At 41.8% G+C, this 20907-nt stretch overlaps 1 protein-coding gene across 8 annotated transcripts in view; it reads right to left on the minus strand.

Moving 5' to 3' along the window:
* paqr3a (progestin and adipoQ receptor family member IIIa) overlaps window positions 1-20907 on the minus strand; it is a 99573-nt gene that overhangs the window by 49515 nt on the left and 29151 nt on the right. For 5 of the 8 annotated variants that reach the window (XM_077561904.1, XM_077561909.1, XM_077561903.1 and 2 more), the window contains one exon: window positions 6528-6676. In XM_077561904.1, the coding sequence (XP_077418030.1) occupies window positions 6528-6639 (112 nt within the window). In that variant the 5' untranslated portion in view covers window positions 6640-6676. Of the gene's footprint in view, window positions 1-6527; window positions 6803-20907 lie in introns of those variants that run through there. The other 3 variants (XM_077561905.1, XM_077561907.1, XM_077561906.1) reach the window with 2 other exon arrangements.

A 20907-nucleotide genomic window follows, 5' to 3' on the forward strand; every position in this document is an offset into this window, starting at 1 on the left:
GAATATCAAAGACAGTTATGTTTCTGTACACATTAAAATCAAGTTTGTAGATATCAAAGACAAGTCTTCAGTCACATGACAACCAATCGAGATTACCGGCTTTTTGTAGACATCAATAATTCATGTAATGTATATTTTTGGAAACATCAAAGACAATTCAGAGTCTTAAATGAAATGTGCATGTTTTTAGAGAAATCAAAGAAATGCAGTTGGGACATTTTGTAAACTTAACTGACAATTTCAAAGTCCTCGTACGCGATTCTGTGAACAAGTTTTGGTTATGGTCTTCAACCAATGTAACACTTTCTTGTTAATATCAAAAGCAGTTTAGTGTCAAACGTCCTGTAAACATCAAAAATGAACTGACCCGACACGTTTTCAGAATATCAAAGACACGTCTTAAGTTGGGCAACTTTGACATTCTGTTAACGTAAAGTACAACTTTTTGTATCTTCAATTTTTGTAAACATCATTGGCAAAAGAGTGTCTTGACCAAACCTTCTGTCGGTCTTTTTGTAACATCAAAGACAATCTAGTCTTCAACAAAGCCAATGGACAGCATTTGGAGTCTTGGATGAAACAAACTGTCTCATAAACATTCTCAATGAACTTCACATCAATTTAAAAAAAATCAAAGACAAGTCTTCAAAAAACACCTAAAACACCTTACGTTAAATTCGCAGAAAATTTGTCTTTGATGTTTCTGAAAATGATTTGTTGAAGCCTCTTGATTGTCCACTGCTTCAATTGTATGAATTTCAAAGCTAATTAAAAAAATAAATAAAATGCTAGCTTCATTGCTAGCGTCATTGCTAGCGTCATTGCTAGCCTTGTGCACAAGCAGCAGTTGTCTTAATGAACGGCCGCGTTTCCTCGACAGAAACTTGTCAGTTCAGCAGTCAAGTGACCTTTTCTGCGTAGCGTCCGCTCACTCCTCGTTGCGTGACAGACTTGTTTGCCAAGCGATGCGACAAACATGCCGAGTCAATCAAGCTTCCGTCGAGACCTCCGGCGGCGGCGACTTGTGTCAAAAGAAAATCCGCAAGTACGGTATTGATCAAGACACGTTTGCTGCATTGAACACTTAATTGTCCTGAAGTCGAAACGGATCATGTTGATGAAAAGGGGACAGCAACTTCAAAGATTTGCCTTTGATGCAGTCATTGATTGATGCTAATGTTATGTTCAATAGAGTTTATATCATCTTTAATGTTTACGTAACCCGTCATCCTTAATTGTGTTGGTAAAAACTTTTATGAGGCTCATCAAAGATGCTAAAGTGTCTTTAGTTAGGAATGTTGAATGCTCTGAATCGGCCAAGAAACCCAGCAACAAGTTTGGTATTGACCAAGACACGTTCATTGAGCACTAAATTGTCTTTATACAACTTTAGGTTCACTGAAGGCTGAATGTGTCTTTGATGTTCATCAAATGGTTTTGCTTTTAAGAAATGTGCAAGTTCGGTTAGTGTCATTGATGATACAAATTTGTGATGTATGGAAATTAAACAACGCGAGACAAACACTTACCGTAAGGAACAAACACCTCCGTACATTTTTTTTTTTGCTCTGGACCCTTGTATAATACTCCTCCTGGATTTGGATCCTTTTCTTGCCCCCCCCCCCAAAATTGCATATTTTTTTGCGGGAAATTATCGTATGTTTTTTTTTTCAAGACTGCCAAAAGTGTCCAATTGAAAACACGGCATTTACGTAATGCCGTAACGAGCGACCGCGTCTGCGACTTGCAGTTCAGCAGTCAAGTGACCTTTTCCGCGTAGCGTCCGCTCACTCGCCGTTGGTGTGACAGACTTGTCGGCCACGCGATGCGACAAACATGACAAGTGAATCAAGCTTCCGTCGAGACCTCGGGCGCCGGCAACTTGTGTCACAAGAAAATCAGCCATGAAGTTTGGTTTTGGGCAATCTGACCGCTGACACCGCCGAGCTGCCACCCCGATGCCCTTCCCCTCCATCAAACAGCGCCGCCCCCGCCCCCGTTCGGCACCTGACCGGCACCCACCAGGGCTTTAGCGTGCCGGTCCGCCGGCGTGATTGACACCTCCACCGATCCCCTGTAAACACCTTGAGAGCCCGCCACCTCCGGCGGGCGGAGGCGGTGGGCGGGGAGCTATTGATAACCCGCCGCCAGGCCCCCCGGGGCCCCTCCCGACTTGTCAGCGGGCGTAACGAGATGCCGAGTGACTTAGCACCTCTGGAAATGTCAGCCCCCGAGCCGGCGCGAGCGGCTCAGCTGCCGCTCGCGAAGCCTGCCGGGCCGACGCGCGCGCTCGTGCGGACGCGCAGCAGAAGAGGAACGCGAGCGGGAACGAACGCGAGCGGGAACGTCCGCGAGCGGGAACGTCCGCCAGGCTTCTCTGGGCTTTAACGTGCATCTGCTGCGGTCCAGCTGCCGCCGCCCGGCCCCGCCTACCGCCATGATGATGCGGACCAAAGCGCACGCCGGGGTGCGCCTAAGTCTCCGGCGAATCAACTTGAAGGAGACGTGGCGGCGAAGTGACACCCGGCGAGCGAGGTGCGACACCCCGTGTCAACACCAGCTGATTACGCATGCTGACGAACTCTGGCTTTTACCTTTTACAACAACACCCGTAACACGCCGCACTCGAATATTCGTAGAAATACTCCAAATTGTCTTGAATGATTACGGGGGGAACCAACAAAGCCGTTAGGTTTGTTGACGATCAGGGACGTACTGGGGCCAAAATGCTGCCTGGGAATTTCAGACATACACCAAAATTTTTGGGCAACGGGGGTTGGCTACACACATGAATTCATTCAAACCCCAAAAACGTGTCAATACATTTTTTAATACTTTGTCCTTCACTCCCAAAAACGTATTCATACAGAAGGCTTTGATGCAGCTTCCGACATGAAGAAGTGTCTTAAAGCAATGGTAGTTATTACAAAAAACGGCCAGCAGGTGGCAGCAGAGTATATTATATATTTATTTATTTATTATATATATATATATATATTGTTTTTTCCTTACTGTAAACTGCAGCTGGACGGAGTCCAGGAAAAAGTTCCCCACGGGGAAAATAAAAGTATATCGTATCGTATCGTATAAGAGATCAGCCAGGGCCATGTCGCAACAAGCTCTTTTTGTCAATGTTTTCACCAGGAATGTGAATTATGATGAAAGTTGAATGTGAAGGAGTTAATCTTGTGGTAAAGCACAACCGGGCAACCGTGTGCTGCAGCCGCTGACTCGTGCGTGGACGAGACACGCCCATTGATGATGATCTTGGATGTTTCAAAAACATTTTGTAAGTGAATTGTCTTTTTAAGTTGACACAAAATGAACGTCGGGCGCATCAGACACTTAAAGGTCATTGATGTCCCTTAAAAACAGAATCATCGCAGCCTATTAACGTAATGTACGTGTCATCAAAGAGTTGATTGCCTTCCATGTTTACCAAAAGACTAAATTGTCTTTGATGTTTGCCACGTTTATGAAAAACACGTTTGTATGAAAACAAGTGTATTGCCTTTATTGTCTGACATTTAAAAAAAAAATGAAAGGTTAATTGAAGACTGGATTGCTTTGATGTTCACAGGAAACAAACATTGGGCGAATTAAAGACACAAAGTTGTCTTTGATGTCTATGAAAAACATAATCTGTTAATGCCATGTACATGTCATCATAGATGTTGACCAAAACATGCATGTTCTGCTCTTTCAAGGTTTTGATCTTTGATGCTTACATAAATGCACAGCTTATCGAAAGAATTGCCCTTGATTTTTTCGAGAACAAGCACGTAAGGTTTGTTGAAAACCAAATGCACTTCAATGGTTGCAAAAATGCATCTAGTTCAAAGACGGAATTGTCTTTGATGTTTACCCAGAAAAACTTATGGTCAGTTGGCGGGAGATTGTTTTTTGATGTTTATGAAAAAAACACACATTTATATTAACTCTTTGACTGCCAGACATTTTCAGAAAAGGGATGCCGTGGGTGCCAGCCGATTTTAAGCATTTTGACTGATCTTTCAAGGTCCATAGAAAATTATGTGTTTGGACTATGGAAACACACATACTGCCAAAACAAGATTGGACTCTCATCTTCCATCAGAAAAAAAAAAGTTGGTTTCTACCTTATTCCGTTTTTGAGTAATCAACAATAGAAAATGGCTAGTTTCACCTGTTTTGAAAAAAACGTCTTTTAACGTCTTTGGCACTCCTCCATAGGATTTTACGAAACGTTATTTAACGTTTTTGGCAGTCAAAGAAGTTATATCGTTAGTCCTCAATGCTTACAAAAACAAATGCATAGGTTGAATTGAAAACTAAATTGTCTTTGATGCTTACAGAAAATGTACATTTGGTCCGTGCGAAAAAAAGCCGCCAATTTATCTTTGATGTTTATGAAAAAGTACAATCTTAGGTTTGTTGGAGATTTGAAATAGTTTTCAATTTTTACAAAAACGTGCTTGCCTGCTTCATTTAAAGACCCTTAAATTGCCATTGATGTTTACAAAAAGACAAAATGAGTTCATCTGAAAGCTAAAATGTATTTGATGTTTTAGGTTTAAAGAAGGTTTGTTAGAGACTATAAAATGGTCTTATGGTCTTCAAAACGTGTGCATTAGCTTTATTGAAAACTAAAATGTCTCAAAAACCTACATTAGGTTCGTTGAATGGTGAACCATCTTAGAGGAGACACCCAACAACACCGTCAACACACTGCACTTATTAAGCATGCTGACAAACACATTTTCTTATATGGCAGCCCCCCCCGCCCCCACCCCCACGCCCGGGGAAAGGCGCGGATGTATAACGCGACATATTTAGCGTCACATCTTAGCAGAAGTCAAGCAGAAAGTCGGCTTGCTGGAGCGTCGGAAGCAGAGAGCATGCTGGGAAATTTCTAATGGGCTGTTTACCGGCCGCCTGCTGGGATTACAGTCCGCCACATTGATTTCTGATTTTGGGGGATTCACGGCGGCGTACGCGCGTCTCCCTTTAATCAAGCTTGTTCCGATCACACAAGCGCGCACACGCACGCACACGCAGGCACATTTCCCCGCATTAACGGTGACAAAGTGCAATCGGTTCAGTGGCAGACGATGTTTTCAGCACATGATGGGCGAGGAGCACATTTTCAAAATGGCCCGTCAACATTTCGGAGTCGCTGGGACGGAAATCAACAACATGAGCGCGCGTGTGGATGAATGAGTGCAATCTGAGGCCTTTCCTAACAAGACAACACAAGAGATGGTTTATGGTTTTAGAGCCGTTTGTTAGCCGCTTAGCATTCTGACACAAAACATGATTCAAGCAGATTATAGGAAACTTTGTGTAAGCGAAGGCGGAACACCATTTGGAGTCTTCATAATGTTTAACGTGCATTTTCCCCCACATCAAACAAAATGGAGTATTTGAAGTCGAGGTTTGAAAAAAATATATTTTGAGTCCTCTCTATCGGTAGATTGACACACCCCCTACCTACCCCCCCCACCCCCCCCACCAGAACTTGTTGGCCTAGCGCTAGCTAGCAGCTGGTATGACGCAAGCGGATAGATTTAAAATTCGAGTCCTGCCGCCGGCCAGTGTAAAGCCAGTAAGTTATTTAGCTATTAGTGAGTTCATTTCAACTTTTACATCATATGTCAGGGATGTGATTTGACCAAAGTGAAATTATCTGAAAATTTAGCCGGGGGTCTGGGGGCCGCTGGCTGGCTAGGATCTCATGGGTTTTCCGTGTTTTTAAGTACTTTCAATGCACTCACATGACAAAGAAATAGACAAAACAACAGCATAAATTTTCAATGTATATTGAACTATCCCATATAAAATGGCAGTTTTAGTCAACTCAAAAACATTGGACTGCCTTTGCTTTTAAAAACTATCACTGAGAATATCATCATATCTAACTAATGTGATTACTAAGTTAACACATAAATAATGTTGAAGAGTTCAAATTTCATGAACAAATAATTGTATCGTGACCAAATGAAAAGTAACTCATATTAGAGCATACCACAAATGTCTTTGTTATAGCAGAAGATGTTATCTGTCGGAGTCATGTGCATACACGATGAACTACTACTAAAAAATAAAAAATAAAAAAAATAAAAAATAAATCGGAATTTTTTTTGGGGGGGAGGGGGGGAAGATAAAAAAAGCGGAATTCTGCGAATTAGCGGAAAAATCACATCCCTGATATGTACACACGGATATGTTTTCAAAAAAAGTGAATCTGACGTCTGGTAAAGCGCTTCGTGCAACCGATATAAAAGCGCACCCCATTGACTATAACGCTCAAATCGGATTTTTTATTTTTCAGACTGACGTGTTTCTGGGCAAAAGTACATTTAGGAAGTTTTTGAAGGTGATTTGGGACTTAAACGGTAAACGAAGAGTGAAGTTGGATTTTGGGTGCGAGACGACTATTCACAACGGCCGCAACGAGGTAAAGTCAACGATTTCAAGCAAAGAGCAAGAGAGCGAGTGATTGATTTTGATGTGTTGGTCTAGCAGTGGATGATGAAAGTCTGACTTACCGGCCCGGGGCTTCGTGTCATATGCTGCTCGGGGCTCGGGGGAGGCGCATGATGGGAGATTGGATGCGGGGGGATGATGGGGGGGTCCCAGTTGTTCTCTAATGGAATCCATCCTCCTCTGTGACACGCTTGTCACTATTGGACGTCGCCTGCAATTGGAAGCGCCTTGTCACCAGGGTACGAGCTGAGTGCCCTTTGACTGACTGCTTGCCTCGTCGCGGAGACAGTCGTCGTCAAGCGGGGGAATTCTCCGGGGGCCCCCAGGAAAGAGAGCACTTGTTCAAGTAAAAAAAAAGAAGAAGAAAAAGAAGATGTGAATGTGATTGTTGGAGGCATTTCCACACTGGAAATTGCCTTTTTTGCTTGAGAAAAAAGTGATGCTAGCTTTTGTTTGAAAAAAACATACATTTGGTTTACATAATAGTTTGTCATTTTCACGTTCACGCTAGGTTTGTTGGTGACGTCTTTGTTGTTTGACAGAAACGCGTACTGCAGATTTGTTGACGATGCAAAATTGTCTGACGTTCCGAAAATGCCAAAACAAATTGACGTATTTGAAAACATGTACTAAAATGCCTTTCATGTTTTCCGAAAACATAATTTAGTTTGGCTGAAGAAAATGATCCCTGCCACGTCATTCCATCCTGCTAGCGCGTGTTATTTATTTACCGTTTGGCTGGCGTCCAATCGTTAATTTTGTCTAACGAAAGCGCTCATTAGTCGTAACAAAACGCCGCCACTTTGTTTGTGACCTTTCTCGCGGCGCTGGCCGTCGAGTCTCCTGCTAGGTCGCACTTTGTCCCCCCCTCATCTTTGATTCCCCGTTAATTGGGAATGATTTGAGCTTTTTCTTCGCCTTTTGTCGGCCGTTAAATTCAGCGAGGAGCTAATGGCAAATGTCACCGGGAATTGGTCAGAATGAGAAAGAGCGCATCATTCCGCTAATATCCTGGCGTCACTGGAGCGGACCTTGGGAAGGCCTCATTAATGGGGGGGGAGGGGGGGTTCCAGGGGGGCTCCCTTGGAAGCAAGATGGAGGACAGTGCCGGGAAGCGAGATGACAGCGTCCCACCGCTAATGAACAACAACAACAATCGGTAAAGGAAAATAAAGATTAAAATGTAAATTGGATCCAATTAAGCGTGTACACCTTGAAAGTGCGTGACATTTGACGGGAAAAGGTCAAGAGAATTCCCCCGACTTAATCCGCGGACAAGCTGCTACTTCCTGCCAGTCTGACTGGAGGGAAGCAAACTTTGAATTTGCTTTTATTTGGACTTAACGTTCTTTCGTGACTGCTTTTGTTAAGGCTGATTGGGGCCAAGCTAAGTTGAACGTTAGCTTTATGAAAGACATGAAATTGTCGTTGACAATTGCAGAAAAATAAACTAAGCGGCCGTAGAATTGAAAACGTCTTTGATGTTTTCCAAAACGCGCACGTTATGTTCTCTGAAAAGGCTAAATTGTGTTTGATGTTTGCAGGTGTGTCTGCTTGTCGGCTTCATTACGCAACTTTTAACTTTTTTTTTTTTCATTTTAAATCCAGCATTATTTTTTCTTCATTGTAACTGCAGTTGTTTGTTTACATTCAAACATGCTGCAGCCAATGCGATTGAAGACGTGCAAGCTCGTGTATATTGAGAGAATTTTTTAAAATTATTTATTAATTTATTGTATTCCTGTTATTGGCATTAGTATTATTATATTTATTGTGTTTTAAGTGCAACATTGGGTACATCACTTTGTTACAGTTTTTTAAGGTGCTCACTAAAAAAGTTGAGTTTATAAAAAAAAACAAAAAAATAAACCTAATTTTAAATTATTTCCATATACCGTGAAGTCATGCATACTTGTAGTTCGGAACCCGCAGATTCTTTTTTATCTTTTTTCCCCCCACTATTTTAATTTTTTTAAATATATCATTTTTGTTTTGGGAGCCAACCAGACTTTTTTTGTGGATGTTTGTTAACAGTTTATCCATGTTTTTTTTTTACAAATTGAAAGTGACACTTGACTCACTGAGACATTTTCAGCAGTAAAAAGTAAAAAAAAATTTTTATCACGTCATTATTTTTCACTTACAATTAAGACCTTTAAAAACAAAAAAAATCCACTTGCTGTTAACTGAGGATGACATCATCTGTGCTGAGGAAGCAGGTAACAACCAATCGTGGTTCAGGTTGCTGACCAAACCCAGAAAACAGGTGAGACATGATTGGTCGTTACCTGCTTCCTCAGCACAGGTGATGTCATCTTCAGTCAACAAGTGGAAACATTTGTTTTTGAAGGTGTTAATTGTACAAGAAAAATAATGACGTTATCAGATTCATTCTGGACAAATTATTAACTTTTTACTGCTGAAAATGGCTCAATAAGTCAAGTACCCCTTTATGCAGCCCCCGCCCCCCACCACCCCAAAATTATTATTATTTTTTTTTTTTATAATTATTCGCCATTTTTTGCTATTCACGGGCAGGACTCGTATAACGGTGGTCAACTTGCAAGGCAAAAAAAGTGTATCAGGGAGACGCATAAGGTTGTAAAAACAAGTCGCTCCATCACGATTTCTCATGTTTAGGGATGAGGAAGGGGGGGTCACATGGGGTGATGGTGGGTGAGGGCAAGAGCGAGGGGGGGGGGGGCATACAAGTTGGCATATGGTCACATGAGAGGCACGACGAGCTGCCTGAGAGCCAAAAAGCCTCGCGTGTGATGATACGCGTGGCGGCCACAAACACGGATGGCGTGTTTCTGAAGGTTGTACGCACGGCTGGTTGCGAGAGGGGGGAGTCGGCGGGGGGCGGGGGGGCACGCATGCAGGGTGGAGGCCTGAATCTAAAAGAGCCACCTTTTGATTTTGGACCGAGGCTCGGCTGGGCTGGCAGCGCGGGGCCGGGCCATAAGGCGGGGCGGGGCCCCGGGATAATGGCGGCAGACGGGGGAAGAGGAGGCCGACAGCTGGCGCATTCCGCCCCAATATGTTTCCATCAAAGAGGCGAGGACGTTTCACAAGATGGCCCCGCACCGCCGCCACCACCACGAGAAAAAGAGATTCAAAATAAAATTAGCAGACATCTTGCCCATTTCACCCCGCGATGCACATTTCGGCACAAGATGGACGGGAGGGACAGGCGGGGTGGGGGTTCTCGGGCGGCTGGGGCTTCTCGTACCCTCATTGTGATGCACAAAAATGAATTAGTCATGCGTCACCCCCCCGAGCTCGTCACAGATGTGGCCTCAAGTGTTTGAAGATACTTTCTTTTCACAATTGCAGCCCATATTGGAACATGCAAATCAGCACCGGACCAGCCCTCCCTTCTGCGGCCAATCAGTTTGTCGCTAATGAGGTATAAATTATGCGCAGTGATAGAATCGTGACCAATCAGTATAGGCTTCACACAATCAGGATTTGGGAGACGATCGGTGATGGGGTTTGGAAAATAATCATTACGGATCAGTGATCTGTTCAGAAGATGGGCCGAACTATTTGAACAACTTGTTTGTTTACCGTACAGTAGACCTAAAAAAAAACGTCCAATCAGCAACTTATGTTGATGTCGTCTTTTATTTCTTTCTCATAGTGTATTTTCATTTATTTCTATATAGCGCTAAATTGTTTTTAGTAAAAAGCAGAGCTTCATTTTGGGTCTGTCATGGATTGATCACAATCCTGTTCATTTCAATGGGAAACTTGACCTTAGTTTACGGACATTTCCGATTCTAAACAAGCTCAAAGTTCGTAATATGAGCTTCTACTGTTACGCAGTAAATAATTGTTTCAACAGATGTACGTGACCCGGCATAGAAAAAGGGGTCAAAAGTCGCACATAAGAGGCAAAAATGCTTCAGTAAGTCCAACTTTCATCAATTACTCAGTTTTGTTTTCATGATCGACACATCTTGAAGAGTTCAAAAATTGGCATTTTGTGAAACGTTCTCAACAAAGAAGTCAGTAAAACAATTGATTATCTTCCTTACATTACCGTAGAACGCCACGTTGAGGAATTGCCCAAATACAGACAGCAGAAAAGCCTTTTGCCAATTTTGCACCCATTTTATAATTTGACGTCATTATGAGCTAATACTGGGCGGTGAATCGGCAGGATTTTCTGTAAACGATGCCCGTCAACTCTAGAATAGCAACTGTTGTTATGCTAGCGGTTCATGACCCCAAAATACTGGCCTCCGATTGGTCGACTGCTGTGCACGCATCTCACACTTTTTTATTGATTTGGCCAAAACTAAATTTGGCTCATTGGGACTCCTTTATAGGCCTGATCCCGTTATTGCGCCATCTTGTGATCGTATCAGTGATTGTTTTTTTTTGTGTTTTTTAAATCTAGCAGATCAGTGATCGGCCCCCAAAATCCTGATTGTGGGAAGTCTTGCAGTGACTTAACATTCTATTACAAGTAGAGTCTCGTAAGTTGAAAAAGTGGCGTTAATGAAGCCCGATGGGACTATTCATGTAGCGCTGTTGCCGGTTCGAAGGATCCGATCCCATCTCCGTCCGTCTCCCCCCTAAAGACGGCGGCGCCATCTGTCCTGGCCGCGTCCGTGTCCAAAGGAGCATGTTTTCTGGATCTGGTTTGAGGGCTGCCGGTTCCAGGGACTCAAATGTGTGAAGTGCGAGCCCGCTCATCATCTCGAGTGGTCATCACATGCTTGGAAACAAAACGCCTGCCGGCCGCTCTCGCTCGCGCGCCGCCAAGCGCCGTTGGGGAGCCTGCCAACGTCGCAAGTTGCTCAGCCCCAATGTCAATACTTACTTTTTATTATTATAGCTTTAGCGATTTAAATATGGAGTTTGGCCTAGCGTCTAAAAAAATAAAAATACATTTTTGCTTCATGCTTCACACGAACACCGGGTGACATCATGACCGATCTGTAATGATTCCTAAGTTCTTAAGTACGTGAATTAATTTCTGCAATTAATTTTTCAAAAGCAACTTCAAATTAAACTACATTTTTGTTTATAACAATGTAATGACCAATCCGTGGTGCTGCTGCAATGATTGAAGTTTATTTTGTGTTACATTAAAATGTCGAATAAATTAAATCATTTACTAATAAATAAAACATTTTTATAATTTAGTTTGAATTGAATAAAAATTATTAAATGAATAATGAGTGTACTCTGTTTCATTTTATTTAATTCCAATTTAAAGTGCAGTTTACATTTAAAATGCTTTGTCATTATTTTTATTTTATTTTTTAACTCAAACACACTTAAAAAAAATTAAAATATGTTAAATTTGACTTGTTTTAATGGTTCTTCTGAAGCAGTTTTGCTACAATGATTGATGTTTTATTGTTAAATAGAAAAAAAAACTATTTTAATAAAAGCAAACTGAAAATGTAAGTTTCCTTATAATTGATTTTTTTAATTAAATTGAAATTTTATTTGAAAGGCCAATTATTGGGTTTGCCTAAATGACTGCAGTCTATTTTTTACTAAAGGTACTTTTATTTCATAATCAATTTTAATTAATATTTGTTATGATATTTTTAAATGGTAATTACTTTTATAAGTTTGGGAAAAAAATTGTTCTGCCAGATAGCTCACCATTTATTTTAAATGGATAAAATGTCAATTTATCAATAATACATTTGAAGTCTGTTAGAATTTTTTTCAAATTTATTCAAACTTGAATTACGCTACATTTAAATAAATGGAAAATAAACAAAAGAATGAAAAGCCCAATGAGTGGCTCAACTAAAATGATTGACAAGCACTTGGCCCAATGACGCATCACCAGCGACTCGTATGCCGACCAATGACATCGCAGCAATGTGATTCCCGTGCACGTTTGTTAAGCAAAAGTCTGCAGCTGCTTTTCGCCTTCCAGTGTCATTAATTGTTAGCATTTGGCTAGGTGGGCCCTTTGGGGTTGGATTGGGGGGACATTGGGGGGGGGGGGGGGGGGGGGTCCTAATGTGCCCCCATGATTCATAGTGTCACTTGCAGAGGAGTCCATCTTCATGAAGGCAGCGAGCACCTAATGGCTCCCATTTGTCAACTCCAATCCAAAGTCGGCCGCAAGGAGGCTGATGAGCGCCTCAGCCAGCAGCTTTTTGTAAACAAAGCGCATTGATCTCAGTCTTGTAAAACTGCTGTGGCCTATTAAACCGATATTGGACAACAAACAGCACTTGAAGTTTTTCTCCGCTTTTCACACTGTACTGTATTGAGCAGCTTTTTGTAAACAAATGTCCTTGATGTTGATTTTGTGTTTGGGTCATTTGCACATGACTGATTTGCCTCGGAGGATCTTTTGAATGAAAAATGTTGACTGATACGTTGGCTTTTTGTATCAGTATTTATTCAGCAGCTTTTTGTATATAAAAAAAAAAAAAGGAATTTGATTTCAATCTTCTGTGGTGTGGTGCATTTAAGTCTACTTGATGTTTGACAAAAAGGAGCGCTTGAGTAAATATTTACTGTAGCTTAGCTAGCTATATTAGCATTTTGTGCCAGTATAGCGCAACTTATTGCTATCAAAGGATGTTGCGTTCATTCTTCTTCGTATGACTGATGTGGTGAATTTTGACACAACTATTTGTGATATTTGTCAAGAAGGCGCTTTTGTAGATTTGAAAATGAAGGCTGCTAGCTTTTTACACGGCTGTATTCATACGTTTCTTGTAAACAAAAACTTTGATTACCACCTTGTGCATTTGAATCTGCCTGCTTTGATAAGAAAGACAAACTACAGACGATGGTTGCATGCTGCTACATTAGCATTTTGGCACCGGTATTGAGTATATTTTTGTGTACAAATTAAGGACTTTAATTTGGTTAGTTAATTCCATCTGCTGGTCGCCTTTAATGATATTTAAGACTGCTGCTTCATTTTTTTTTTTCTTACATTAGTTTCATTTTTTACATCTTAGCGCTGTTCGTTTGTCTAATGCTAACAGGTAGCAACCTAGCATGGTAATTTATGGATTATACCACGCAACCGTGAATTCTCCGTTCGTGTCGTGACTTGGAGGAAGACAATTAGGACGGCCTTAGCATAATTTGCTAAGCTAGCCAGTGGTGTCCATATTGCCGCTAGGCCAATTTGCACGACCAGTCAAAATGCACCCCCCCCCCCCAATAGTCCCCCCGTACCGACGTTTTGTGAGCAGTCAGTTTGATTGACAGATCTAACTACGCTTATTCCACGAAATGATCATTGTTTAGCTCCCTAACTAATCCCCGCGACGCAGCAATTTGATGTGAAAACTGACAGCTCATCATGGAAAAAGTATGAGACATAATTATATGGTGCTCTCACACAATGCAGCAAATCTCATGCTAATTGGCAGTGGCTGGAAAAGACACACTAAATGGCTGCCTTTACACCAAAATAGCAGACTGCCTGTACCTTTTAGGGCATGGCTCCTTGAAACTTTTTTGTGGGTCTGCTTATGTTACACTTGTTTACCAAGTTTCATGTTGCCAAGTTAAACTCACTTGGAGGGCTGAAATTTTAAGCAACTCTAAGGACCGATGGAAAATAACCCCAATTTGTCTGGTTTAAAAATAAATGGCAGACTTCATGTGTTAGGGCACCGCTTTGAGACTTTTTAGTGGCTCTTCTTATGTTAGACCTTCTTACCAAGTTTCATGTTGCTCAGTTAAACTGACAGAGAGCTGAATTTTTAAACAACGCAAAAGGAGCACTGAAACTGGCCAACATACCCAAAATTGCAGACTTCTACTTTTTTTGGGCCACTCATGTTAGAAAATCCTACCAAATGTCATATTTCTACCATAATGTGGCTTTGAAGGCCATCATTTCAAACAATTCCAAAAAAGTATAACAAATGACTCTTAATGGTCTAGTTTAACCAAAATGGAAGACTTTCTGTTTCCTTCAGCTCTTAGCTTCTTCCTGAGACCGTTTGCGCGTTTCCTGAAGCTCGACATGCCGAGCACATTACATGTTGCTTCAGGAGGTGAATTTTCAAACAATTCATACGACGCTGAAAAATGGCCAACACGGCACTAAAATGGCCTCTTTAATGTCAGACGACCTGCGTTTAATCAAGTATGGCTTCTTGAGACATGCAGTACTCATGACCAGCTGAATTTGACACCTGCGATCATGACTGCTATGCCACATGCCATTGGTGTGAAATGGCTACTAGCTAGCTTCAAGCTAAAGTTAGCTTTGTTGTGCCAACATCAATCTAAACCACGCCGAACCCTGTACAGAACAATATGGCAGTTTGCATTCAATATTCATCCCAAAACATGAGAAAACATCCAAACTTGAAATAAAATACATCGCAGTTACCAAAGATGCTAATGACTTTTCTTTCGGTGTAAGCTAGCATAGCGCTCATACATGCTACTCTGAAAGTGCTATGAAAAAATGAAGACATAAGACCGTTGGTAATACATGATTACATTTTTTTTTTTGTCAGTTGTGCTTCTGATCGTTAGCAACAAAAACACGCCACTTTCAAAATGTGACTGAAACCAAGTCCAGAAGACTAAAGCTACGACTAAGATTAAAATGGCTGCCACAAACACTGCACGTCGACAAAACGTCATGTTGACAGGCGACAGAGTTTTTGGCCCGAATTTGTAAAACAGTTCTTGTGAATCTTGTGCTTTATGGCGAATCGTTTCACCACCAAACCCTGCCCACACGCCATGATGAAAATGTTCACAATTCAGTGTCGTCCATCTGTCTAGTTTACGCGTTTCAAACTCGGTAGCAGCAATTGGCCAAAATATCAAAGCCGAGCGGGGTTATAAAAATAAATAAATAAATGTTTTGAAGGACTTTTAGAAATGGTCAAAATGATGCTAAAATGTCCGCTTGAAACCAAAATGGCAGACTTCCCATGTCAGGGCTCCTCAAAACACGCGCAGAGGCTTGCTCTCATTATTTTTGCTCGTGTCAACAACGGCAGGCGCAATGCGGCTGGACCCGCGCCGCCGCCGAGCGAAGGCGTCCACTCACACAGCATTAATGCGCCCCTGCCAGAGTGCTGCATGATGGCAAGCGGGGAAAGCACTGAGGCTGTAAAAAACCACAGTGGACTTTTACATCTGTCTGCCCTCATTGCTGTGCACCGAGCCTCCACACCATCTCCTCCGCCCCGGCCCCCCCCAACTCCACCGCGGGGGCGTGTGGAGCACATTGGCTACGCCGCCTGGCTGACAGATTCCCGCCCGGGCCGCTCGGAAAAAGAGGCCTGCCAGCAGCAGCTGTCCGCTAGCATCGGGAATGCTAATCTGCGCCTTGACAAAGACGGAAGAGACGGAAGGGGAGTGAGCGTCAACAACACTTTGGACCCGCAGCACTTCTATTTTTTTTTTTTTTTTTTTTGGAGGGGCGGTGGTGTAGGGGGATGGACGATGCGGGAAAATGCTACGTTAATTTGGAGCCTCACAGGCTGCAGGCGGTGGCAGCAAAACGCAAGCAGAGCGGTGCTTTCAGAAGGCAAGAAAGTTATGTTGGAATCACGCGTTGGCCGAAAGGACTTGATCAGAAATCAACTCTGCCTCAGTTGTCTGCATTTGACCCAGACATTGTTATATGCTTCCATTGCGTAATTTGAACGTTTTTTTTGGTAGTAAAATTATGACTTGCTCATTATTTTTTTTTCAACATTTCGAAAATGTAATTTATTTAATCCAGTGGTTTTATATATATATATATATATATATATATATATATATATATATTTAACTATATACTATATATATAACTATTTTGTCTTTTCTATTTTTAAAATTGTAAACTTTTTTTTTAATTGACTATTGTTTTTATGTGTTATACTTTTATACTTTTTTTCAGTTTTTCATCTATTTTGGGAATATATTGCATACGTTTATTTGTATTATTTTGTATATCAATATTTTGGACATTTGTAAATTATATATTAATTTTAGTTGTGTGTTAAATTTAAATAAATATTTCAGATTACAAATTTGCTTTTTTTGTTGTTGATCTTTATAGACTTTAATTTGAATTTGTCTTTTTCATTTTTTTATTTGTTCATCACTGCATTCTGAAGAAATAAGGGAAATTGCTGGGTAAAACGGGATAATAATTCATTATCATTTATTTATTTTAATTTTACTTATGCTGAATAGTAATACCGAATTAATGTGAAACAATGAATTATATAATTTTACTGATTAAATTGTTTTTTGTGTGTGTATATTTGGCCTGCATTGTATAATTATGAAGCGGTATAGTTAGTATAACAGAAGCAACAATTCAGCGGCTGTGAAATGCGTGTTTAAATGCAGCAAACCACAAGGTATAAAAAGGAGCGCACCGATTTCTCAACATTTCGTCACGCATATTGCCAATGGGCACCCTGCTGTGCCATTTTAATTGGTGGACGATCATGTGTCATCTTTCCTGACACGTGCACTCTGGCTTTCACTGGAGCGTACGCCGGGTTGGCGTTTTGGAGGGAAAGCGTGAGGCTGCAACCCAACTTATCCGATTACCCACGATGCATCACGCCTGCTGCGAGGGGGTGCGCGTAAACAAGACTTGACTGACATGGCGACAGACGCTTGGTGAGGCTAAGCTGAAGATGGCTGCCACGCGGTGGCGAGACTTCATGACAACATCCTGACCGCTCACGTTTGTCTCAGCCGGACGCAGCTGGCGCACCCACGCTCACCCGCACACACCTGACAAAAAAGTCAAAACAAGGCCAACTGAAACGGTTTTTGCGGAGGCCACAAATGATACTAAAACTGCTGCTTTAAAACAAAATGGTGGACTTTCCTAGTCTTTTCCATCCTAGCTTCATGAGAATTATTTTGCAGGTCAAAATACTCAACATACACATGGCTAGCAAATTTTGTGTTGCTAAATGAGGAACTGACTTCAGGGGGTGAATTTTCAAACAATTGGAAGAACCCTTGGAAATGACCAAAATGATCCTAAAATGGCTGCTTCAAACCAAAATGGTGCGCTTTGCCATCCTAGATTTATGATAATTTTTTAGGTCTATACTCAACATCGACATGACGACCAAATTTTGCGTTGCTAAGTGGAATTGACTCCCAGGGGTGAATTTTTGAAAAATTCCAAGGATCCCCTGGAAATGATCCTAAAATGGCGGCTTCAAATTAAGATGGCAGACTTCCTGTGTTTTTGTGGACATGACTTTTTTGTGGTTCTACTCAACGTGAACATCCCAACCAAATTCTATATTGCTAAGCAAAATTGGCTTTTAGGGCTGAATTTTCCCAACAAGAGGTGACGTACCAACTTCTGCCCTGCAAACACACAACAAGAAAATTCAAAAGTAAGCTAAATACCCCCTTGGAATTTACGATGACATTGGTGCCCCTTTACCCATTCAACACTTGGACAGATGGCACAAACCCTCCCCCCACTTTTGTAGGTCTTATCAATCTTTTCCAAAGGTGTTGTTTTGGTGGTGGGCACAGAACATGAATAAAAAAAATGTTTTTTAAAGCATTTTCTTTCAGGACACGCACCCAGGAAAAAATAAATGGCGCTAGCGGGGACCCGAGCTAGCCATCATCTCAATTTGCATTGCATATGCTTGGGAAAGGCGCCCCGCAGTAAAGTGAGTCGGCAAGGGGAGGGCTAGCATTAATATGCATACGTTTGGCTAAAAGCGCCATCGTGACCTACATGACTGATCACGTTAGCTGTGTTAGCTTCGTTAGTGCTAGCCCCATTGGACTGTGGACCAGGGTGACCACTGCCAGGTAAAATGGTGTTCACATTGAAATCCTAATTTGAAACCTTAATCTAGTCTTCAAACCCTAATTTGAAACCCTTACACTAAAATCACAAATTGAAAGAAATCTTATTTTAAAATTCTTGAAATCAATATTTTGAATCTTAAATGCAGGCTGGAAAGTCAAACTTGAAATTAAAACCCTAACCTTTATTCATAACCCCAATTTGAAACCTTACCTTGAAACCCCCACACTTAAAACTTCTAAATTGAAACAATAATCTAGACTTGAAACCCTACTTAGTAATATCAACACTGCTTGAAACCTTAATGCAGGCTTGAAAGCCAAACTTGAAGCCGTAACACTTACATGAAACCTTGACTTGAAAACTTAACCCAGTCTTGAAACTCAAACACTTATTTGACTTAACCTTAACTCAGGCCTTTGGCTGGCTACCGGTTCAGGGGTGTACCCCGCCTACTGCCCGAAGCCAGCTGGGATAGGCTCCAGCACCCCCGCGACCCTTGTGAGGACAAGCGGTTAAGAAGATGCATGGATGGACTCAGGCCTTAAGTCCTAATTTAAAACCTTAACTGTGATTTGCAACCATCGTTCAAAACCTTGCACAAAAACCCAACCCGTGTTTTAAACCCTAATTGAAGAACCAATTCCCTCAAAAACAATTCTTTAAACTCTAACCCGGGATTCAAAACCAAACCTTAGCTTGAAGCCTTGAACCATTTTTGAAACTCTTAACACTTGCCTTAAAACCTAACCCTAGTTTGAAACCCTTAATTTGAAGCCTCCAATTAACGCCAAGCCTAATTTGAAAACCCAGACCACGCTTGAAAACCTAAACATTGTTTGAAACCCAAAACCAGGCTTGAAACCCTACCTCGAAATCCCAATGGTCAAACATGAACCCTGCATTCAAACACTACATTGAACGCCAAACCAGGATTTGTTTTCACCCCAAAAAGAAGGATGGGAGTGACTTTGATTGGCCGATGGCTGGTGACATCATCACAGCCTCCCCCAGCTGGCTGCCTGCAGTCAGCTTTGCGAGGTACGACACAAACATGACGGCGTGCCAGCGGCAGAAATGAGGCGCCGCTCATCCAAAGTCATTTGTGGCCGAGTCCATTAGCATCATCAGCGGCGCTGATGAATTCCCCGTCGCCGTTATGGCGCGCTGATGACATTCTGCTCTCCTTGGCACAGCGTCACACTCACAACACTCACACACTTGAAACCTAACCCTTGCCTGAAACACAAAATTCAAACGCTAACCCTTAAACTTAAAAAACTTAAATCCTAGTCCTGCCTAAAAATATGTATTTGAAACCCTTGAACTTGGCTTTTGACCAAGACTTTGAGTTTTAATCCTGACTTGGAACTCCAGTTTAAAAACTTAACTCAGACTTGAAACCCTACTTTGTTAGCCTAATTGTGGCTTGTATTGCTAAACTAAAACCATAACAAGAAACCTTAACCTTGGCTTGAAACTCTCAAACGGCCTTGAAAACCGTATTTCAAATTATAAAATGAAACCCAAACTATGGCTGGAAACCCTACCTCATCCTACCTTAGAAAAACCCTAACTTATAAGTCTAACCCTTGCTTAACACCCTAATTTGAAACCCTGAGGCCTGTTTGAAAGCCTAATATAGGCTTGGAACACTCATTTGGGAGCCACACCCTAGTTTAAAGCTTGAAACCCCAATTCCAAATATGAAAACATCCATAACCCTGTCCAACCCCGTCTTCAAACCCTATTTGGAAACTCTAACCCTTATTTGAAACCCCAACTTGAAACACTAAACCTTGTAAAACCTACCAACCCCCCTTTTTTTTTCAACCCTAACCCTGTTTTAAAACTCATTTGAAATTCGAACCATATTTTGTCCACCTAATTTTGAAACTCATATTTGAAACCCTACCTCTTGCTTGCATGGATGTAATGTTTTAAAATCTGAGGTGAAGTACTTCCTTGTAGCCGACCCAGTAGTTCTTTGCTCTTCACAGATCATCAGCCGTCTTACAGCTTGGTCCAAACAGCCCCGCCCCCTTTCCTTTTGTCCTGATGATGTAATTATTTCCCAGCAGCACCTGGAATGGAGTTTGGGGATGGAGGGGGGGGGGGGGGTTGCATTGCCGGCCGCCAAGCGTGCAGATGTTTCTAATTGCTTTCCATTAGCAAGAATAACAGCTGTTTATATCCATCAGCACATCACTCAGCAGACTTACTGGCTAACATCTCCCACCTGGTCAGGATCAGCCGGCCTCGCAGCCCCCCCTCCCCCGAACCCAAACCCCACCCTGCCAGTGTTCTCATGCCAACCAGCTAAATGACTGAGAGTAACCTTCAGGTTAAAGGGTCAAAGAAGAGAGGATTAAAAAAAATAATAATATTTTTTTGTTTGTTTTTTTTTAGATAAAAGAGTGCCGAGTAAGGTGTTTGTGGTTCAACTGTAGCAAGCATTGTGATTGGTTTAGGCTTAATATGATTGTTTGTTAATTGGTTAGTTGTTCCGGCAATAGTTGACTTGTGTGGTTAGTTGGGCAGTCTTAGTTGGTTTTGGTAGATGGTTTGTTACCAAGTGGGTTGGCCCGTTGTGGTTGATGAGTTAGTAGGTTAACAGGTCAGTCAGCTGTTCTTGGGTGATTGATAGTTTGTTGTTTGGTAGATGGTTA

This window comes from Vanacampus margaritifer, chromosome 3, assembly GCF_051991255.1.
Source record: "Vanacampus margaritifer isolate UIUO_Vmar chromosome 3, RoL_Vmar_1.0, whole genome shotgun sequence".
Lineage (NCBI taxonomy): Eukaryota > Metazoa > Chordata > Actinopteri > Syngnathiformes > Syngnathidae > Vanacampus > Vanacampus margaritifer.